The sequence below is a fragment of the Pagrus major genome, chromosome 17 (genome assembly GCF_040436345.1).
Source record: "Pagrus major chromosome 17, Pma_NU_1.0".
Lineage (NCBI taxonomy): Eukaryota > Metazoa > Chordata > Actinopteri > Spariformes > Sparidae > Pagrus > Pagrus major.
Window position 1 is genome coordinate 24,112,700 of NC_133231.1, and position 21,800 is coordinate 24,134,499.

General features: G+C 40.1%; 1 protein-coding gene across 1 annotated transcript in view; it reads right to left on the reverse strand.

The window, feature by feature from the left end:
• Nucleotides 1-423: 423 nt before the first annotated feature.
• The window catches only part of slc9a1a (solute carrier family 9 member A1a), a 35,933-nt gene continuing 14,556 nt past the window's right edge, over nt 424-21,800 (reverse strand). The window contains exons 3-12 of the mRNA XM_073485749.1: nt 21,457-21,707; nt 18,905-19,122; nt 17,710-17,912; nt 14,753-14,842; nt 12,199-12,269; nt 11,814-11,990; nt 10,077-10,203; nt 9,481-9,582; nt 7,702-7,783; nt 424-6,919 (exon numbers count right to left, since the gene is read on the reverse strand). Of these exons, the coding sequence (XP_073341850.1) occupies nt 6,624-6,919; nt 7,702-7,783; nt 9,481-9,582; nt 10,077-10,203; nt 11,814-11,990; nt 12,199-12,269; nt 14,753-14,842; nt 17,710-17,912; nt 18,905-19,122; nt 21,457-21,707 (1,617 nt within the window). The 3' untranslated portion in view covers nt 424-6,623. The remainder of the gene's footprint in view (nt 6,920-7,701; nt 7,784-9,480; nt 9,583-10,076; nt 10,204-11,813; nt 11,991-12,198; nt 12,270-14,752; nt 14,843-17,709; nt 17,913-18,904; nt 19,123-21,456; nt 21,708-21,800) is intronic.

Here is a 21,800-nt window from a genome sequence, read left to right on the forward strand (position 1 = left end):
TAGCTTTGAGGAAGACATTGTAAAAAGATCTTCATTGACTGATACACAAACTCTTTGTTTTCATAACTGAACACACTGAATAAACAAACTGACCTTAAAGGACAACACAGTTTCATACTGTTTTACTTTGTTTATATGTGACAGACCCTGCCACCTTTCTAGCTTCAAACCTTATTTTCCTCGGAGAACAGCTTGTGTATTCAGTTATGGAAAAGGTAAATAATTCAAAACAACATAGTTTCCCCTTTAATTTAAGTATCTAAACATTTCCTCCGACACTGCCGGTGTGTAAACTTGAGTGTAGTCCTGGGACAGAAGGACGAGCCCAGCAGAAACGCATGAATCCACTTGTAGTGAAACAAGTCATTATTCAGTCAAACAAAAGCTGTTGAGAAATCATGAGACACGGACACATTGTTGCTATAAAGTAGATCTTTAATTTGGTATATAGTATCTGACGTAGTTTCACTTCCGGTTGTTAGTTTCACTGGTCGTTACAGGAATGGAATGCTGAAAGCTAAAGATTAATCAAGAAGAAAGTGCACACCTTCAGACTCTGATTTGTACATAATATAATAAACTTCTAATACATGTTTTTTTTTCTCCTTTTTGTCGTACATATTCCCCATTCATGTGTACAAAATAAAATAAAACCTCTTAATTATTGCAAAATTTAAACCGACTGACACATAAATTCAACAAACGCATGAAGATAAACAAAACAAAGTGAATAAAAAAGGGAAATAAAATCCACTTTCATCAAGTCATTGCATTACAAATGCCAGCGTCTCTGCTTCAGGACTGAAAACACTAAACCCAATCTCTGTTTATAAAGGCCCATCGCAGAGTACATTCCTTTTCCCGATGATGTATCACCTGATAACCATGTACACTACATTAAAGCCACTTATTGCTCTCGCTAACGTCGTCGTTTGGAGATAAAATACAGCTTTCGTTAAAGTGCTCGGTGTGGTGGAGTACAAGAGGAGCCGGATTTGGAGAGCGATGAGGTAAACGAGGCTGGGAAACGGTCTTAATGACACTGCTGGGCTCATTGTGTTGATGACGTGCGTGTGTGCGTCACTGTGTGATTACTGGCCTCTCTAATTGGACAGCAACTGACTCATGTTCATCTGCAATCTAAGCGTTAGCCTTTTGCTCAGCTGCTGCACTTAAAGGAACACAGCGGGTGTTTGTTTTAACATATTTTAGCCGATGTAGTAACCAAAACAGTTTTTCAAAGCATACTGTAGTGTCCAGCAACCATTTACATCTATTTATTTCATTGTTGCATTTTAAAGAATAGGTGCACATATGCACTTTCAGACAGTAATTGTTCCAGAAAGATAATACGAGGCTTCAGCAGTCAAACAAATAAAGCGTAATAAATCATCTTTTTGTACGTGTGTTTACATCTCATCAGACAGTGTTTCCTTTCTGAGCTGCAGTGGTGGGACAGTAACACAGAGGGGGGAGATTATGTACTGAGAAGACGTCAACCGAGCGTGTTTACATTGTTTTTAAGACAGACTTTAAAATATAAACCTGATATGATGAATCTAAAGTGTGACAGACCTGAAAGTCGACCTGATGTTCGTGTTGAAACGATCTGTTGCGCTGCAGTGGAGGAACAGAAACGAATGGCTGAAAAACAACCAAAACAACAATCTAAAAACATGCATAAAGGAGTGGACTGTAATGTATGCCTTCATCTTAGTTTCCCCCAGTGGAACAACCGAACAGCGGGAGCACTGAACTTGAGCAGAAAGCTTATACGCTGCACTGACCGGAGCTGTAAATTCAGCCTCTTTCCACTCGACTCTTTAAACTCCACAGTTTAAAGTTTGCATGACAAAGTAAACATGAGATGGAGGAAAAAAAACCCAGAGTAAAGCCTAAAAACTTCTGTAAAGCACAGTAATCCAGATAAAGCACTTGACAATAAAAGCAGGGGACTTAGATTTCCCCGCAAAGCCACAAAGAACAATAAAGCACATACGTTTTATCAAGAAAACAGATGCAAATTTAAAAAAAAAGAAACATAAAGCTGATGTGATTGCTGGTGAGGCAACAGTGTTGACATTGTGATTCAGTCAGACACATTCAATGAAAACAACTTGCCGCGACTTCAAACGAGCGAGCGCTGCAGGAAACACATCCAGTGTGGAGATTTTTTTACATCAAGCGTTCATTTGAAAGACACGAGCGATTTACATGTAAAGGAGGTTTGTTTGCTTTGTGCGTCAAGCAAAAAAAAAACAAAAAAAACAAGGCAAAAACGAAGCGTACATGACATTATAATGTAGGAATACAATATAACAGGTTCTTCTATAGGCTGTATGGCTTCAGATTTCTGCACCAAACATTTCTCTCTAAGGAGCGTGAGAATGTTTGCCCAAAGAGACGCATTTGGTTATGAAAAGGAAGAAGTATGAAAATAGTGTTTTTCTTTTCTTTGGAATAATGTGAAGTAATCCAGGATGTGATGACTTTAGTTTGAAGGATTGTTTTTGAAATTAAATAGGAGGCGTTTGGTTCTCTCCGTCACAAACTTGTGTCGACTTTGATATGAAAAATACAACATCTGAGCAGAGGATTTCTCTCTGAGATACCCTGCTTTGCATTCACACAGTCACATGTACTCATAAGTGGGAGTATACTAAGAAACCTTCCTGTTCCAGTTTTAAGAGTAAGGAATGTTAAATGGACGCCAAATCAGAGAGCATCTGGGAAGATAATACAGAAATAATCCCAACAGCAGCACTGCATTAGGCGGCCGATGGAGAGAAACAGCTCTCAAGGCGTCTGCAGCTGTTTACAAACCACTCTAGAAGCTCATAAATTCAATGCCGCCTGTAAAAAAAAAAATCCTTTAAGCGACGATAAAAGGAGGATCCGAGCGCCGCATGTCATTCGGCCCGTCAGTTCTGGGGTTTTTAAACAAGCCTCTTCTCTTTGACCCCGTCCCTGTTGACATTTTCAGCACACTCTTCCACTGCGACACTCCATCACACACGCCGACATTTCGGAAAGTAAATTTCAATTCGGTCGAGACGGGAAAATGAGATGCTTCACGGTTTGACCTCTCAGCTGTTATTATCCTTTAGCAGGGGAAATTGTCAGGGGCGTTCATATACGCGTGTACATTCAGCAGGATTTACATGAGTGCACATACATTATTATACCCTCTTTGTATGCTCTTGCTACAAGAGCAGTTTGCAGATGCTTTAAGAGAAGAAGAGTTGAGGAAAGAGAGCGAGCCTGCCAGGTTCTTTCTGCCCGTTTCCTCGGCTGTAATGTGAGTCTTCTGGGTGTAAGAGGATCAGGACGGATTCAGTGGTCACCAACACCTCGAAAACAGGCAGAAAACTAGAACGGTGACTCAGTCGGCCTACTTCAGAGAACGAGTGTGTTTCTCTGCTAAAGTTTGCTTCGGAGGAACTAAACTCTTCGGCTGGGTTGCACCGACAAGACTTGATTCAATCTAAGTAAGTGAGTGAGATCTTCATCGACTATGACAAACTAAATAAACAAACTCTCCTCCATCCACCTTTCTAGCTTCAAACAGTGTTCTGGGGACCTTACAGTCCTCTGAGAACTGCCTGTTTATTCAGTTATGGAAAAGATAATTACCTCTGAGTTTGTATTATTACCTCATTAATATTGTAAATATTAAAATTCTGAGTTTGAATTTTTTCTCCAAAACTACAGTGTGTCTTTAAGCAGAGCTATGTTGCACCATTAAAAAAAAATCATCTCTGCTTAGTAATGCAGAGAAAGTTTAATCGATGTGGAGATACTCCCCAAATTAAAATACATATAAATCAAATCAATTTGCGTGCTGTCTGGACCTAGTGAGTATAAAGGAGGGGAAGAACTGTTCTCTTCTGGCTTCTCTGTATTTCTTAATAAATGTTGTTAGCCCAGATTCTCAAAAACACAGCAAGGAGAAGGAGTGTTTACAGCGGCCCCCCTGACCAGTAGTCACAGCCGTGGACCAGCCCGCTGCTTTTAAAAGGTCTACTCTTTGGTTAAAGATACACCATGAACCGGGTTGCCCTGTTGTGACAGAGATATAAATCCCAGCATCATAAAACTCATTTGGTTTGAGTCTGTCCCTTAATTTTATTCCAGTTAGAGGAAACAAGACAGCCATGTTAAAAGTTTAACATGGATCAGTGTTTAAATTGGAGTTTAAAGTTTTGGTGCAATTAAATTTAATTTAGGTTTAGAGAAAAAACTAAACTGAGGATTAAAAAGAGGTTTAAATTTAATCTTTCTTTGGTCCAATAGAACTTAAACTTGAATTTAACCAGGTTTATAAATTAATCCTTGTTGGTGCAATCCAGCCTTATTGTGATGACAGACTTACAACAAGGTGACGATGTTCAAATGGATATGTGTAAAAACCTCATGCAATATATATCACGCCGGCTATCGTACACACTGTGCAACCATAAACAGTACAGTGGAGAGCGACTCGACTACGTTTTCGTCGTCGCCTGCGGAAAACTCTTCAGTCTTGCTGAAATGTGAAAAAACTTTTTACGACTGTTTATTTTAATGCCCGTGTTTGATGTTACTTTAGCTGTGACCGCCGCTGTGGTTTGTTTCAACGTGTTGCATGTTTACAAGATTACAAGACTTCAGTTTTAAAGGGTATTCATAAATATAGGATATGATTTCATTTACATATTTTACACATCTATACTGCATAGAATCAAATATTTTTTTGTTTTTTATGCCACAACATGCCTTACAGTCTTTAGATTTGAAGAAGGTGAAGAGGTGCTGATGGACTCCTGTACAAGCTATCCTCCGCTCGTCGTGTCAACAGTGACCTCAGACACAGAGGCCTCCTCTAAAGGCCGGTGAAAACTGAAGAACGCAGACAGGCGTGTAAAAGATAGTGAGCGTCGATTATTTTGATATACTAATCAGCTCATGCGGAGGAGCGAGGAGGTGACTGCTAGATGGGCACTTGTTCGTTACATTAATATATATAGAGAGATACATCTACTCTAACGACTCGACCCCTACTTGAGTGAGTTTTAAAGGGGCTTCTAAAATTGAGGTAAAACAGAAAACATCTACACAGAAACGGGACAACATGATTTAACTTCAGAAGACTCTGATGGGGATTCAAAAAAGATCACTGACATCAAAACATCTGTGCTCCTCCGACACTCAACTTTTCTCTGCATTTGTCGATGAACGACAGCGAGGAATTTCACATAAACCCCTCCACAGCCCTACGACAAGTCTGTGGGTCTGAAAGCACAACAATAAAGAACTGTGGTTCTTTTGCACGGTGACTAAAAACATCAACAAACACTGGAACAAACTCTGATTGCAAACAGACGTTAGTACCCCTGAAATTAAAGTGGAAATGGACAACTTTTTGGCTCGAACTCGTCATCATGAAAGTAGTGATTGCACAGTGTAATGGTGTCACCATCCACGTTTAAATTGGTTCCCTATGACCCTCGTTTCGCACTGCTATTCTTTCTGCTTCTGCCATCTGCCAGAGGATTTGTTTTCCTGGGAAGCTATCAGTAGCTAACCCCAGGTAACGCTGGAACAACTGGAGTAACTGTGAAACTTTACCCTGCAGAAGAAAAGAAACCCCGCTGATGGAGGAGGCAAAGAAGGCGAAGAGGGAGAGTGACAGAAACCAACGGGTGTTCACTCATTGGAGAGAGCTCAGATGACTTCAGAGGGCTCACAACCGACATTCAGTTGGCATACTTTCAACTAGATCAGTGAGTAATAAAAATGTGCTTACTTATCAATGCAAGGGGTGTTTTTAGGCGTTTCTAGGTCAAATCGGGATTGTTACGGTTGTTTTTTGCTTTGGAAAGTAGCCGGGCTGCTAGCAGGAGCTATGTTGCTAATGCTAGCAGCCAGGACCAGGAACTGCAAGGAAGCCAGGAACAAGTGGCTAAAAGGTTGTCTGTTTCCACTTTAAAATATGTTTTTCTTAAAGACAAAGATAAAACTTCACCAAGTGAAAAAGGCTCGACATAAAATAAGGCCAAATGTTTTAAACTAGCTACAACTCTAAAAGTTTCCAGCAACTTCAAGTGACAGAACGAGAACGGTTTCAGTGAGATTTTGGATAAAATCGAACGCCTTAACCTTAAGTGCAATGTTTACACGTGAAAAGTGGATTGAAGGAGTTTGATTTGTTGATAACATTAAGGACTGGAGGCCCAGCGTGTCTCAAGACAGAAAAGATGAAAAGATCGTAAATCATGAACAACTACGTATGCAATCATTAAGAAATAAAAACTGACACTAAAGTAAAAATGACATTGTCTGACACTGAAACAGTTCATACCTTTGGTAATGCATAGTTCTTTCCTGAATGTCTCAGAATATCAATCATTAACTCCATCATCTCTCAGATAGCAGCGAATGCTGTTCCAATCCGGCTTTAAAAAAAAAAAAAAGAGCGATGATAATAACAAATTAAAGGCTCTTTTTTTCTTCTCAATCTCTGTTCGCTTCCTCTCTCTGGTTTGTACAGCATTAGCAGTTTTGGCTTTGTTTGGTTTCTGAACCAAAGACATTATTTAGAGTTAGAGTATTCAGTCCGACCCCTCCACATCCAGTCTGCCGTATCAAGGCAGGAAGGGTTCATCCTCTTCCTCGTCTGCGCTGGGACCGGGGTCGCTCAGGCATCTCGTCAGCTTCTGCTGGTCTCTGGCTCCGTCAGCCTCACCTGGCTTGTTAGGTCCACCTGGCCTCGAGGGAGGCCTCATCATCAGGCCCTGGTCCTCCTGCTGTTGTTGCTGCTGGCCGGCCCGTCTGAACTCATCCATCATGTTGACAGAGTCTGGAGACTGAGGAGAGGCCAGGTCCACCTGGATGGTCGGCACACTGTCTGACATGGACTTCGTGTGGTAGGCTTGGGGGTCTGCAGGCACGACAAGTGCACAAAGTCAGGAAATTTGCCTTAAAAGGGGATCGAGTATCATTCTGTCATTCCATTAGCGTGCATGAACATAAGATGCACAGCGGGAGGAGAGGGTGGTCAACAAATATTGGGGTCAAATACTGCACAAACTCAACGACAGCAGGCTTCAGACCTTTCCAAATACTTCACAACACAACGAAAACAATGCAAAGTAACTCATGAATATTTATAATGCAACACATGCTGGAATAACTCAGCTTTTATCTAAAACTTCCAACATACGTCATGCTCGACTCTAATCAGTTCCTCAGCTATGATAAATCTTGGCTTTGATAATCACGTCACGACATCGTCTCATTAGTGATGAATAATTAATGAATGTTAACAAGCAACATAACCGACGCATGCATGTTAGGATTGCTGCTGGGTTATCACAACTCAAAAGTAATCTTCTCTACACTCACGACATACCTGGACCGATTGTGTTCCCTTTCTGCTGTTGAGCAGGTTTGAAATCAGTACCTTTGCCTAAAATGAAACCACACAGTGGTTTATTTACATCAGTGGGGGAATATCTCCTGCTGCAGCTGTGAACAGTAGCAGTGTCTTTTCTGGTTTGTGAAAGCGGCCTTGTGAGCACAACAACATATAATGTCCGATCGCTGTGGGTGCCATCAGTGACATGCTGAATTTTCTATTGTTTCTCACATGGTACCTTTCAGTGAAATGGCGGTAGCTATCGAGTGTTTGCATTTGGCTGTAGCTGAGATGAGTGTGTTTACCTGAGGCCAGTCTGGCTCGACACATGGTCGGGGAATCAGGCGGAGCAGCGGGCACCGTCAGGTAGTTATTCATGTCTTTTATCTGGAAAAACACAGGGATATTTTTTATTTATGGGATGATTTAGCCTCGGCAGGTCATCAAAATGTAACTTATATGATGCAACTTTTCTAATCATTCACTTTAAAAGATACGACAACAAGAAATACACACTCCGCTTCTTTAATTGCTGAGAATAAGTACTGCAGCCACACTACAGTAAGTCAGTAATATACCATTGATCAGTATCTTAAGAGAACTTCATTAAAATGATGTGTTGCTCTGTTAGTCTCGGCACAAATCTTCAGAGTCCACAGTGGCTTCTAGCACATTCGATTTACCCAAAACAACAGTCTCTTCTGATTATGTAATTACAGGCTGATGAAATGGAGGTTAGTGGTAGCGCCACTCAACCGTGCGAATAAATCAGCCACCCATTTGTGTCGAGAAAATTAATTTAGGAGACTGAAGGTGGACTCTAATTAGAACACAAATCATAATTTCGGCTGAATCATTTAACTGCTGCTGGCCCGGTACAAAATGAAAAGAGCTGCTCTTCATCTGTTGGTTCTTTGGAGTTGACCGTTGCTCTCTGGATTTATCTCAGGCCGCTTCCTGAAATATAACTTCTACTCTTGTTATATACGAGATTGCATAACAGTCTCTGTGGCACACTGTTGTGGTATCACAAAATGTCTTATTCAGCGCTGACTAATCATCAAAAAGTGTTTTGTTCGACCGTGATGTGACCAAGTATCAATAACATGCAACGCTGCAGACAACGATTATTGATTTAAGACAATATCTACGATAATATTTATGACAACATTCAGAATTTGATATGAGTCATGTAAACCGGCAAATTCAGTTTGGATTATTGGACTGCAACATTTCTCTATCTGGACATATTGTTCAGAATGTCTCTAATTTGGGGTTTCAACTGCAGTTTGTGACAAACAGCCTCTTGCCTGTTTACAGCTCTGTGTGTTGCCATGGATACGTTGTAAACAAACCAACTAGTCAACAGTTTGCAAGGCTGGGGAAGAAATGCATGCCCAAAAGAAAGAAATATTTCTGGACGGAAGGAGAAACACACCTATTTTTAAACATTATGGAAGACTTGGATATCAACAGGTTTTAGATGTGCAAGAATCGCAGCATCGACCTTTTCAAGAAGTTGGTTAAAGAAATGAAAGATAGACACAGACACTGCACCAAATTATTGTGTACATACAGTTTTACAAGTGCGGATATACGCAATAAAAATAGGCTGTTGATTCCTTTCCTATTGCCAGGAAAAGAGTTTCTGTGTTTTTTCTTTCTTGTGTGTCACATTCGTCATCACAAACACGCAGGAAAAACAGGGAAAAGTATCATCAGAATAAATCCATTAAACAGTCTTAATCAATTAAGACACATCATTTTTTCCAGATCTGATGATAAAACTAGCAAGGAGTGAGACCTCTCACTTCTTTCTCATCACCTTTTTAATATCTTTTACTGCAGTCTCTCTTTCAAACTCATCGCTGACTGAATGATGGAAAGACGTTAAAAAACCAGCGACCTTACCTTGAACACACGTCATAGCGTGGCGCCTGAAGAGGGGTGAAAAGTAACGTGTCTACCTGGGTTTTGTGTTTTCATTACAGTCATTTCACCCGGGAGTAAAAGCCGACTGTACCCATCCACACTGAATACAAAAGCCAGATGTTAGCTGGTGTTACTGAGACTGACAATCATACCTTTTTCTCCAGCTCAATCATCTTTTGCTTCTTGATGAGGAGATCACCGAAGCCGTCCTCGAAAGGATCAGCCACCAGAGTGTGTCGGTTGTAGGAGCGCAGCTGAGAAAGAAAAGACACATCAAAAATGCAGTTTAAGGAGACAATTTAATTATTCATCAAACAGAGTCCATGAAAAGAAAGTTTCGTCAGTGTTTGTTTTTGTTCATCTCTAAAAATCTGCAGAAGTAACAATAAAAACAATGACAATAAAGAAGAGACAGAAGCTGGAGTTGTGCAGCGGTGTTGTTGCTCATTTACTCCACGAGGAATAATTACCTCTTAAAATCAATGAGAAGTGTTTTTCTGTGTCACTTCAAATTAAAGTCAGTATTAGTTGATGTGTGAGTCGAGAGCACAGCTACAGATTTAACTCTAACAATCAATACACTATAGTCTAATATGGCACAGAGGCTCTACTTTGTTTATCGGTGCAAATCAATATGACTCATAAGCTCTGAACTCCTGCTTATACAAGACAATATATATTTAGCTAACACGAAGAAGAACTACACATGCAATAATCTCTTTTTTTTAAATTCATAAAGCAGTGTTACCCTCTGTCGTGTCCTCTGGAGGTTACTCCTGAGGATCTTCCTGATCTCCTCCTCTCGGCCTTTAGGCAGCTGGGGCAGCGCTCTCTCCACAGGCTTGACAGGCGGAGGCTTCTTGGGCTGGATGTTCCTGGGGAAAGATGCAGGAGAAAGTTCGGACTATAACAGACATCAAAATGTAAAAACTCTGTCATGTGTGCCTTTGTCAAACACATGACAATCTGTTCTGATAATTAAACCGCTGAAATCTCATTTCCCTTAATTACTTCCTCCTGGTATCAAACCGATAGTGTGTCTCTCATGGTGTGGGCCGTCAGTTACCGACAGCTACTGTGAATGGACAAAGATTTCAGTAAAGAGACCATGAAAAATAAGTTACTTGGGAATGTTAGAGCTAACATTAGCTCATTCTGTTCTTAACTTTGACTTACATTTTGTAAAGAGTGACTCATACACTCACACTGAATATTAAGACTTACCAAGGCTTCATTTAGCAACTTATCACTAACTACTTCATACTGCAGACGTAAAATGAATAAGGCCTCTGGGAAAAAAAAAACTAATATGAGAAGTTGCAAAGATAACACCACACAAACATTCTGGGAAATGAGTATTAAACAAATTTTTGCCACATGGTGGAGGGAACATGACAAATGAGGAGGTGATTACTTTGCTGTTTATGTAATACAAGCCACAAAACAGCTCACAGTCTTAACACATCAGTGCTACTCAAAGAACAAGCATCTGACAGTTATCAGCGAGTCTCTCTACATTCAAAGCAATGTACAAAATCACAAGATACCAAAAACCACCGTGACATCTCTGGATGAAATCTGCAGTGTTGTGCTATCTTCCCATACAAATAGATTTTCAGTCTATTTAACCATAAAAAAGCTAAAATGCTATGAGGTCATTAAGCCTATAACAACAGACGTGTCCATGGGAGATTGTTGTTCACATGATCCCGTTTGAATCGATCTAAAATTAAAAAACTTAACAGCTGGAGCTCAGTCTTTTTGTTGTGAAGTGAAACTAATGTGAAACAAAATACACAAATAAAACTGTTACTTCCTGTTTCATTGACATCTTTGACAGAAACTCCCGTGGTTCATGATGTCAGTGTTATTGAGTTGACCTAAATATCAGGTCAGGACAGTTGTATAATTTACTGGCTGCATAAAACATTTAAAAATCAGCTACAGTCAGTATTTTACACATTTACATGTCTCAGCTGACACTCTGAGAGGGGTCGCTTGTAGTGAAGAGTCTGTAGAGAATTAACACACAAATCTGCAGCTTCCCTCGACTGTATGGAGGATTATAACAAATTCCAGCTCATTGTTTTTCAGTGGAACTCTTTTATTTCAGTCTAGCTGCTTTCAAAGTGTCATTTTGGCCATAGCAAGCAGCTGTTTCCATGAAAAAGCTCATTGAACTGAAACTGTGGAGCATTTGGCAGCGCAAAAAGCCAGATATTTCCTTTGGGAGTTGGTAGAGATCAAAACCAGACCTAAAACAGATATTATATATTAGATATTATTATAATAATGTTGAGTTACACTCAAGCAAGTAGTCAGAACCATGACTTTAAATGAATGACAATGTTGCTCTGTAACTGCTGGATAAGCACAAATAAGCCATTAAATTTGCCATATCAACTTTAAAAGGTAGTGATATGGCAATGCTCGTTATTGCAGGTTTAAGGACTTACATTTGAACAGTTTGTTTTTCAGTACTTACTGCATGGAAACAGTTGAAGGCATAGCAGCAGGCAGCTTGACTCCCCCTCCGCTCTCCACCAGCTCAATGGCCTGTTTCATCTCCATCTTGTGGTAGAAGGCGATGAGCTGTGGCTCCTTGGAGCGTTCACCTGCGATCAGGCACTTCTTCACATACTTCTTGTTGAAGCGGTTCAGCCTGGGGGGCAGGAGAGGAGTGACAGATGAACACAGAGAGCAGGAATAAACGACAGACACGGGGTTAAGAACAGGGCAGAGTGTGGTGTGAGAGTGATGACACAGAAGAGGTCAAATGAGGGAATTAATCACTGACACCAAAGATTCCACATTTACAGCCACTGTTAAAAAAATAAAATGTAATGGATTAATTCATGTTGAGTCCATACTTGTCCTTCCAGTGGTGGTGTCCATAGTGTCCACAAATGTCTTCAATACCAGTCAGTAGGTGGTCGAGGAACTGGAGACAAAAAGAGAGAGAAAATCAGCTTTTACAAAAGGAAACTGACTAAAAGACAAACTCCAGAAACAGACTCTCAATCTGACCCTCCGCCTCCTCTGTGAAAGATATAAAAATGTCACAAGTCTATGAACAAAATCAACATTTACAGCTATTTAATTGTTGCTGACCCCTTTTATGTTAGAAAAAAATGCTTTGTGTATGCATAGTATACCACTTTCAGGCAAAATGTGACATTTTTGTGTATAAACTATTATTTATGATTAATAGCAGTGATCATCTGGTAGCACAGATGTTCCTCAGCTGCGTCTTGTCCCTTTTGCTTCGCCACAGTCACCGTTCCTCACAGTCAGAACCCACAACCAGGTAAGACTGCCAACATCATTATCAACAACAGCAGGTGACAGGCTTTAAAATGGGAGTCATGAGAGGAAACCAGCAGCAGCCAGGTGATTGATTGGACAGTGTTTATTAACAGTGGCAGCGCGCCGGCTCAGAGAGCCAGAGAAAATGTACCGATGGACTTGTTGTTCAGACTGCAGCCGGCCGCAGGTCGCCCTGGTGTTCTGACGGGCTGACAGGCAGCGTTGCTATGGGAACAAGTCATTAAGCAGAACCGCAGAATTTACTTCTGCTTTGTCAGAAGAGACTGATTTATATAATGACTGCCCAGCGCTGCGGGGGTGGGGGTGAAAAAGTCTCATTTGAAAAAGTGGCAAGAGAATGAAATGTTTCTCTGCAGCGTTAATGTTGGAAGATGAAGTGTGAGACAACACAGATATATTATAATACATTCTCTTCTGGTTAAACTAATACTAGGTCAGAGGTGTTTTCTTCTTTTTCACCAGTTTACTTTATTTATGCTGCTTTATGTGTGCTGAAAAAGTGCTCGGCCTTTTTTTAATCACCATTCCATATAAAATTATGTAAAACCAGAAGCCTCTCATTAAACAAATACAGAATTATACCAATTTATGAAAAGATACCTTACTCTTTTAAGCAGAGCTGCCACGTTTAGTTATTTAATTGGTTAGTTGATCGTTAGTTAACCATTTGTTTTGGTCATTATCTTAAGCAACATTGTCAAACATTTGATGGTTCCAGCTTCTAAAAAGGAAGGATTTGCTGCTTTTATTTGTCATTTATGACAGAAAATGAATGTTTGTTTGGGTTTTAAACTATTTGTTGGACAAAAGAAGCAATTTGAAGATGTCACTTTCAGGCTCTGGGAAGCTCTGATGAGCATTTTTCCCGACTTCAATCAATTAATCGGCATAATTATCAAGAATGAAAATAATCGGGAATTGCAGCCTTTATATTGCGGCTATGTTTCCCTTTTCAGTCGCACAAATATCATGATCCATACAAGACTGTTGCGCAATTCAACAGGATAAAGTAGTTCAGTATTATCACCTGCATCGTGATTACATCATCAGCAACAACACTACAGCAGATGATTAAAAGCATCCAGAACTTCACTGGTACCCATCTACCAGGCATCAGTGAAATCCTTGAGTTGTCTGCACAGAGTATCTGTGTATCTGTCAGGACAGCCAGCTCTTTCAGCCTCAAGCACTGGTGACTTACTGCAAAGAACCACAGAGAGCTGTGTGTGTGTGTGTGTGTGTGTGTGTGTGTGTGTGCTTTTCTGAGCTGTATTAAAAGCTTTGCAACACTCAGGGATTGTCAACCAAGGTGGTCACTCACAATTGTCTTACCAGAAGTGGTGGATACAAGCAGCTGTGTGTGAGTCACTTTATAATCTTTAGCTTGACATTCACAAGGCTGTCCCAGAGCACAGTACAGTACAATGTATGAGATGAAGTACCACCACACAGCCAGTAGGTGGAAGCAGCAATCAAACTTTAATAAACTAAATGGCCTCAGAGGCTTATTGCTGGAAATGAAGGTCACATTTCACATAACTACAACTGAAAGAAATGTATGCCACCACCAGAAGAAATTCAATATCAGTGTTTAATGATTTGTGCAACTGCTGAGCCTCTCAATTTTGCATCAGTCTGCGTGAATTAGAGCTGCAAATAACAATTATTCTAACTTCCGTTGAATGTGTGCATCATTGTTTGTTTTTTTCTTCTTCTTTCGAGAAATTTGACCTTTTTCTTTTAAAAAATGACCCAAATTGATTAATTGATTATAGTTGGTGTTTGACTCAATAGCTGACGTATAATCGATTAATTGCTGCAGCTCTAGTGTGAATGAACAAAACATGACAGGAAGTGAGAATGCATTGCTAGAGCTCAATGAAGTAGGTCGATAAAAGAGGAAACTGATGAAGTTATCAGTGTCTTTTTGCACGTATCAAATTCATTGAGAAGATGACCCGCGGTTCAAAACTTTTCGACATTTCATTTATCAGCTGCCCACCAAAAGGCTCTGGGTCATTAATATGAATAAACCATCAAGAAATCATCAGATTCTGACCATGAAGGTTGAGGCTGGTAGAAGGGGAAAGGTTGTACCTGTGTGTGGATTTCCTCATTAATCGAGCGCTTGGCCTCCTGTTTCTTCTTCACTGCCAGCAGTTCCACCAGGGGTTTGATGGTCATGCCCTGCAGGGGCAATGAGCAGAGCAAAGGTTATTCATTGTACACACCTCGAGTGTAGTGATGAAAAACACCAGGCCTGTCCATACTCTGATCTCAGTTGTGTCACATTTCACTATCTGGCACATTTTCCACATTTTGCAATTGCTCATCAACAAACACAGCAGGTCTTCACACAACAACCCTGTTGTAGCTGTAGCTGTAAATCTCTCAAGTACTTTACAGGCTGACGATATGGAACATATTTCAGCTTTAAAAATCAGCAGCCATTGCATTATTCCCTGGACAGAAATTCTTTGCAGTATATAAGGTTAGGTTAAGAGATGTTTCTTGCAACAACATATTCAGCTTAAGATAAATCCTGAACTATGGAAGCCTTAAACGGTCGTGGGTCAGACATATAATTTCCTTCGTTTTCCAATGATAACAAGTTTTCTCTAGTTTTCACAAGTTATATGTGTCATTTTTAAAGAAAAGCAAATGTTTTTTAAGAGAAATCAGGACAATTAACCCGTGATCTCAAGATAGTGGCATTAAAAACATGAATGCATCTATGGCTGTTAAGGGCTTCCACACTGAACTACTGGAACTATCACTATGATTATATTCTCAGGTGAAATGTGATCATAAACACAACTGATAAGTACATGGGTCTACAACACCTACTAACTACTTTAATTGTGTGTGCACATTGTGTTTGTTCCTTTGAATATGGCTGTAAACCAGGACCTGAGGTGTTTGTTAACACTCATCTCGTGTTGATAAGCAAACAACTCAGGGACTAACCTCTCTCTCTCTCTCTCTTTTACTTGGTGAGATTTTTATTTGTACCTTAAATAGCAGACCGTGTGTCTCAAACTCATACTGGTCTATTTCTGGTCAGTTATGAACAGGATTGAGGAAAAAATGCACTGCCACGACAGATTAACTCGAGGAAAGCAAAATCAGACATCAGTCTGATGTTTGGCTACTGTTACAGTGATGTGTGTGTGTGTTTATGCTTGTGCCTGTCTGCACCTAAAAGCTAGCGAATCAGTCTGCTTTTTAAAAAGATTAAGCCATCCATCTGGTTAACTGTAATAGCCTAAAGTGGATGACTGACGATTTCTGCTCTTTAATCGCACCCAGTGCCAGCAGACATGCAGACGAAGGAACCGACACTTTTATCACCTCATTCTTACTTCAATTAAAATACACAAAACAAGACACAAAGATATCCAATGACTATAATCATTCTTTCACCTGAAACAGGTGATATTTAATGGTCATCCCAAATGGCCCCGCTTCAGGCCAATCATTTCAATTAACAGAATCATCGTTTTACTGTGGAGGAATATAAACTCTCTTCCAGAAATGAAGACCAGAGAGATGTGTTCAGTTGGATGAATGATACATTCTCATATTTCTATGCTTAATCACAAGACGATTTTAGCATATAATTGTCTGAATCTGTGCTGTTTTATGTTATTTATCTGTGTTAAATGTCTTTATCATAATGGTAGGGCTGTATTACGATTAAAATGTGATTTATTACGAGGTGTATTTTTTGTTATTACGTTCTGGTTCGTTTATTACCCTGATATATGTTATGTCTTTATATTATGATGCCTGCCAGTCATGTTGAAAAGAATATAAAAAAAGGTCACAAAAAACAAATGTAATTATACTAATAATAGTTGCAATAAGCAATGAGACCTAACCAGACTTTCAACTAGCCAATCAGCCTACAAGCATGTACAGAAAACCAGGATCTTAGTACTGTAATAAATTAGGACAATCCAATCAGACGAAAGCCAACACAAGGAAAGAAATATCATCCACTAAAACACACACTAAATCCCACTCTTGCTCATGAGTCATACTTTTACCCAGCTCAGCATTGCAGGTGAAAGGGGCCTCGGCCCTGTCTGCATCTGTCTCAGCATCAGACTGCTAGTGCTGAATCCAGCAGCATGAATAAAACATGTTTCCAATCTCGCCTGAAGAGGAGAGAACTTGTCTTCGGGGTTTTATTTTAGCTGCTTCCATTCTGGGTCCAGTTCCCATCCAAGAATCTTCCTACAGTTCCTCTATGAGACGGGTTTATCTGACAGGACTGTGCAATCACTGCCTGTTTGTCTTTATCTTACCTTCATGTACGATTTATGTATGTTATCTTGGATTTCACTCAGAATGAACGTGTCTCTAATTCAACCAAAACTGAAGCTGAAATTACATTTTCCTAAACCAGCGGGGGTGTTTACTTCAAAACCAAAGACACCGACATCTGACCATTTGATGTGGAGGAACTCATGTGACATCAAACTGGCCATTTTTCTAGGAAAAGGAACAAACCGGCCTCTTCCTGTAAATACTTGAGCATTCCTGTAGTGTTTAGTCCTCAGCGTGACCAGTAGGAACAAGATTCATACTGTTTAACTGAATGTTGCAAATAAAATGTTTGCCTTATAGACAGATTGATTGGTTTTGTAAGTGTCAGTGATGTAAATGAAAAGTCAAACTAGACCAAAAAGATGATACAGATATAATATGTAGCATTTCCACATTAAAATATCTAAAAACAACGAGACCTCTATGATATATTTTGTTGATTTGTGTGCTTACACTATCCCAAATGTTTCCAACAATGTTCAAACCAGAGAAAACTGAATTATTATTTAAAGTAAAGGTGCTTTTCAATTAGTTGCCTGCTGCTGTAACTTCCTAGCTACATACTGTGCGTTCAATTTAACAAAAACTGATGTTACGCATTGATTATTATGGTTATAATAGCATCCCATAATAAGGCTTGCAGGAGGCCACAACAAAGCGAACCAGGCTGAGTGACAAGGTTTTCCCTTTAGACCAAAACATGATAAACTTGGTACTCGTACCTGAACGAAGACCGTGAAGAAGACAACGGTGATGATGGCAGTGAGGAACATCTCTCTCAGGGGGAAGAGATTCTTGTCCAACAAGAAACCAAGGGAGAAGGCGATGGCACCTCGCAGGCCACCGTAGGCGATAATGAACTGGTCCTTGGTTGTCAGTTTGACGATGCGGAACTTGTTGATCATGTAGGTCAGACCGACCACACCTGGGAAAAGATAATGCAGAGAGGGCTTTGTGTGAATGTTACAGACATGGGACAAATAGCATTCTTTCAATTTCATTTCAGACATCAGTGCTTGACAATGACAAGAAAGACTATGAATGTTGAAATAATATACTTTTCTGTCCTCTAATGTCTTTTACACAGCCGTTACGTTTCATTTCTTTCTTGCATGTAAAACCATCGACAGCTTTTTACATCAATCCACACTAACAAACATGGTGTTCTTTTAACGGACTACCCATCTCCTGCTATTGTGTTTTCATATCACATTCAAACCAGCAGAAAAACCTGCCTGAAAGACTAAAAAACACACAGCTCAAAACACTTAATCATGCTTTGAAATCAGTTAGCCGTACTGGAGAAGATCTGTGACTTTTAACCTGCAAATTATTGATTGCAATAATGCAGTCACGAACATCATGTTTGGAGAGTTTGCTCAAAGCCTCATCAGCCGCTGAGGCTAAAAATGCTAAATCAAGGCGGTAACTCAGTATGTCACAACTGAACAGACCTCATCATTCTTTCACTTTCTCCCTCCAACAACACTAATAACTCTAGCATGACAAATCATCAACAGAAGAACTGACAGCCTGAATTCAACATGGAAATCCTCAGTGGCACTTCCTCTCTCACGATGACTGCTGTGTGGTGAGACACGATGGCAACATTGACCTTCAGTCAGCATTCCCAGTTCCCCTTTTGAAAACAAGGTCTTTTTACACACATAAATGTCCTTTTTGATCACTTCAAAGTAAACTAATACATTCACCTCCTTTGAATGAATAAAAAGTTTAATTTTTGCACTTTTTGATTTGCATTTGCAAATTTGAAGTGACTGTCTCATGTAGCGGTTTATCAATGAAAGCAAACCACATAATCAAAAAGATCTTCCAAGAATTAACCTGCAAAAATTATGCTGTTTCCCCTTTATACCATGACATTTAATTGTAAGAAATCACTGCAGTGGAGCTGACCTATGACCCGGGCCACCAGACACAGAATGACAGTGACGGTGACGAAGGTCCAGTTCCAGTCGTGTTTGCCGTCCACCGTTGCCACACCCAGAAAGATGAAGATTAGTGTCTCGCTGACGCTGCTCCACATTTTCAGGAAGTATTTGATGGTGGTGTGGGACTTATGGGATATGTTGGCCTCCACATAGGGTCGCATCACCGCCCCACATGCAATTAACCTGGAAGGAGAGGAGGAAAACATTTCAGTTTAAAGATATATACGTTTAAAGGTGATAAATGTAATTTAATAATATATAATAAATGTAATGTTGAACGTATGATTAAAATGAAGTCAAGTAAGACTGATCTATAAATGACATGATGAAGTGAGAAGCGGTGGTTTGACTTGAGTTGTCAGCAACAGTTACATCAGAGTTTTCCACTAATGGAGCCTATAGTAACATGATGTCCATCCCTGTCCTGTGACCACTTCTCTATTCCATTCTGGTGTCGTGCAATGTTTGTATGTCAATCATGTGGAGGCCAGAACTGAACGCCATCCATGTGACCAATAAGCCACAGCAGCTGCTCAACATTCACCTCCATTCCTCCTCAATGTCAGTACTGGTTTGGCTCTCAAGGCCTTAGGGGAAACAATGAAAGGAATTCACACCAGTAAGCTGTTTCATTTCTTCCTCATAAACAGATGATGTGGGAAAAAAAACACCTCGACAAATGGAGTTTTTGATGTGAGGTGCAAGAAGACAGCCACGGGCTTCCTGAGAGATTGTCCTTGAAGTTACACATCCTCCGGCCTTGACTCAGAGGAGAGCCTCTGTATATCATCCCCTCCTGTCTGCAACATCAATAACTCCCAGCCCCTTAAAGAGAAAATGGATTTGATACGTACTGGAGGAGCTGATGAGAAATGACCCCTCAGGGAATGTTGGGATGCCAATAAATTCTGGTTTGTTTTGGGTGTTGCGAGATCAGTTTGAACTGGTTATACAGAGATGTACAGTTGACTTACGGTCATTGGGGAATGACAGTAATAGATTTTCCCTGCAGTCGCGGGGTTGAATATAGAACTTGACACCTAATCACAGGGGGAAATTCTATATATTAAAAAACATGCGATACAACAGCGACGTCCCTGCAACAGCTGGAGTATTTCAGAGACACTAGAGGGCAACCATAACACACTGAATACTCAATTTATAAATGCTGAACCTGTATGAAGAAGCTCACATGGAGGCACCATCACTGGCAGTCTCAATGATTCATGATGCATGCTATCATGCTGTCATTGTTCTAACATGCTTTAAAGACATCTACTGAATGCATATATATGGGAGAGAAAACTACATATATTATATATACCAGTTCATACACACACATATATATATATTTGTATTGATACAGTTTAGTACATATGAATAATATATGTATTTATCATTTTGTTTTAAATGTTTAAAAATAAGTAAACTTGATTTGTAGCATTCCCATTGTTTGAGACTTGCTGTCTTTCTTTGTTTTGGGCTGATTTTCCAAAATCCCTCTGGACTAATTGCAGGGGATTCAGATCACCTGTGCGCAGGGTGGAGAGACTGACTCCTGATTGAGGAGTGGAAGCAGCTTGGGCGTTTCCCTCCAAGACAATCATGGTGTGACAACGCCTTTTTTGTGAAGGCTTAAAAGAGGTGGGAAATGGCACACAGGGGGCTCTCACACTCAGTCTGAATCCATCCCTGACCTATTGATAACCTCATTCCTCTTAGATTGCCAGCCAGAAACTCTGGTCTATTTAGGCCCTTTTCTGTTTTCTTGGCTGCCCACATCATTCTAGTGAGGGAAACTGTGTTTATTCAGGAACCCCTTGAAACCCAAGCTCCTTTACCCCTTCAGTTTGACATTTTATTTCCCTGGGGCTTGTAGGAGTACATCTGTTTATTATACCCAGAAGAGGCATTTGTTATTTATTGTCCAAGTAGCGGACATTGGGCTTTCCCCCTTAGATTTTCATGTTTTTTGTTTATATTTGTATGTAGGTCGGGCTGGCCTGTAAGCATTTTACTGCCAGTACCGCCACAGATTTAACAAGACTTTGAGTCTACGGCCACACTAGTAGCTCTGTGAGGCTGAGATAAATGCTAACATTGGCATGCTAACATGCTAGCAATGAAAATGTTAACACACTGATGTTTAGCAGGTATAATGTTTGCCATGTTCAATCATCTTACAGCCAGTGTTGTCCAGTAAAAAGTACCCAAAAGTCATACTGGAGTAAGAGTAAAGATGTTATGTCACAATATTCCTTTGGCAGAAGTGAAAGTCAACCATAAAAAATAGTATTCGAGTAAAAGTCTTAAAATATCTGATAAATAATACACATTATTACATGTATGTATAAACCGTACACTATGGGTCAACTGATTATTGGCCTGGCTGATTATCAGATCTGATAATGATAATTTTTCTGATTATTAGAATCAATGTGTTTTTTTTATTTGATTGTCAATAAAATAAATTGATTCAAAAATCTGTTACTTTGGCTCCACCCCCCCCAAACTTACGCCATGATGCCAGAGAGGTGGAACATCTCAGCTGACAGGTATGCCATGTAGCTGTACACAAAGACAAAAAGCGGCTCGATAACACGGGTGTGGGAGGTGAAGCGTGAGGTGAAGGCAGCCAGGATACCATAGATAGCTCCAACCAGAACGCCACCACACGCAACCACCAGGAAGGAGATGATTCCCAGGAAACCATCCAACACCGTCACTGTGCCGACAGCTGTATACTCCTCAAACAGGTGGTACAACACCTGGGAGGGGGAGAAGGGGAAGAGAGAGGGGGAAGAAAGGGATTAAACAATTAAAAAGATAAAATATTTGAATACTTAGTGTTATATAAAGCC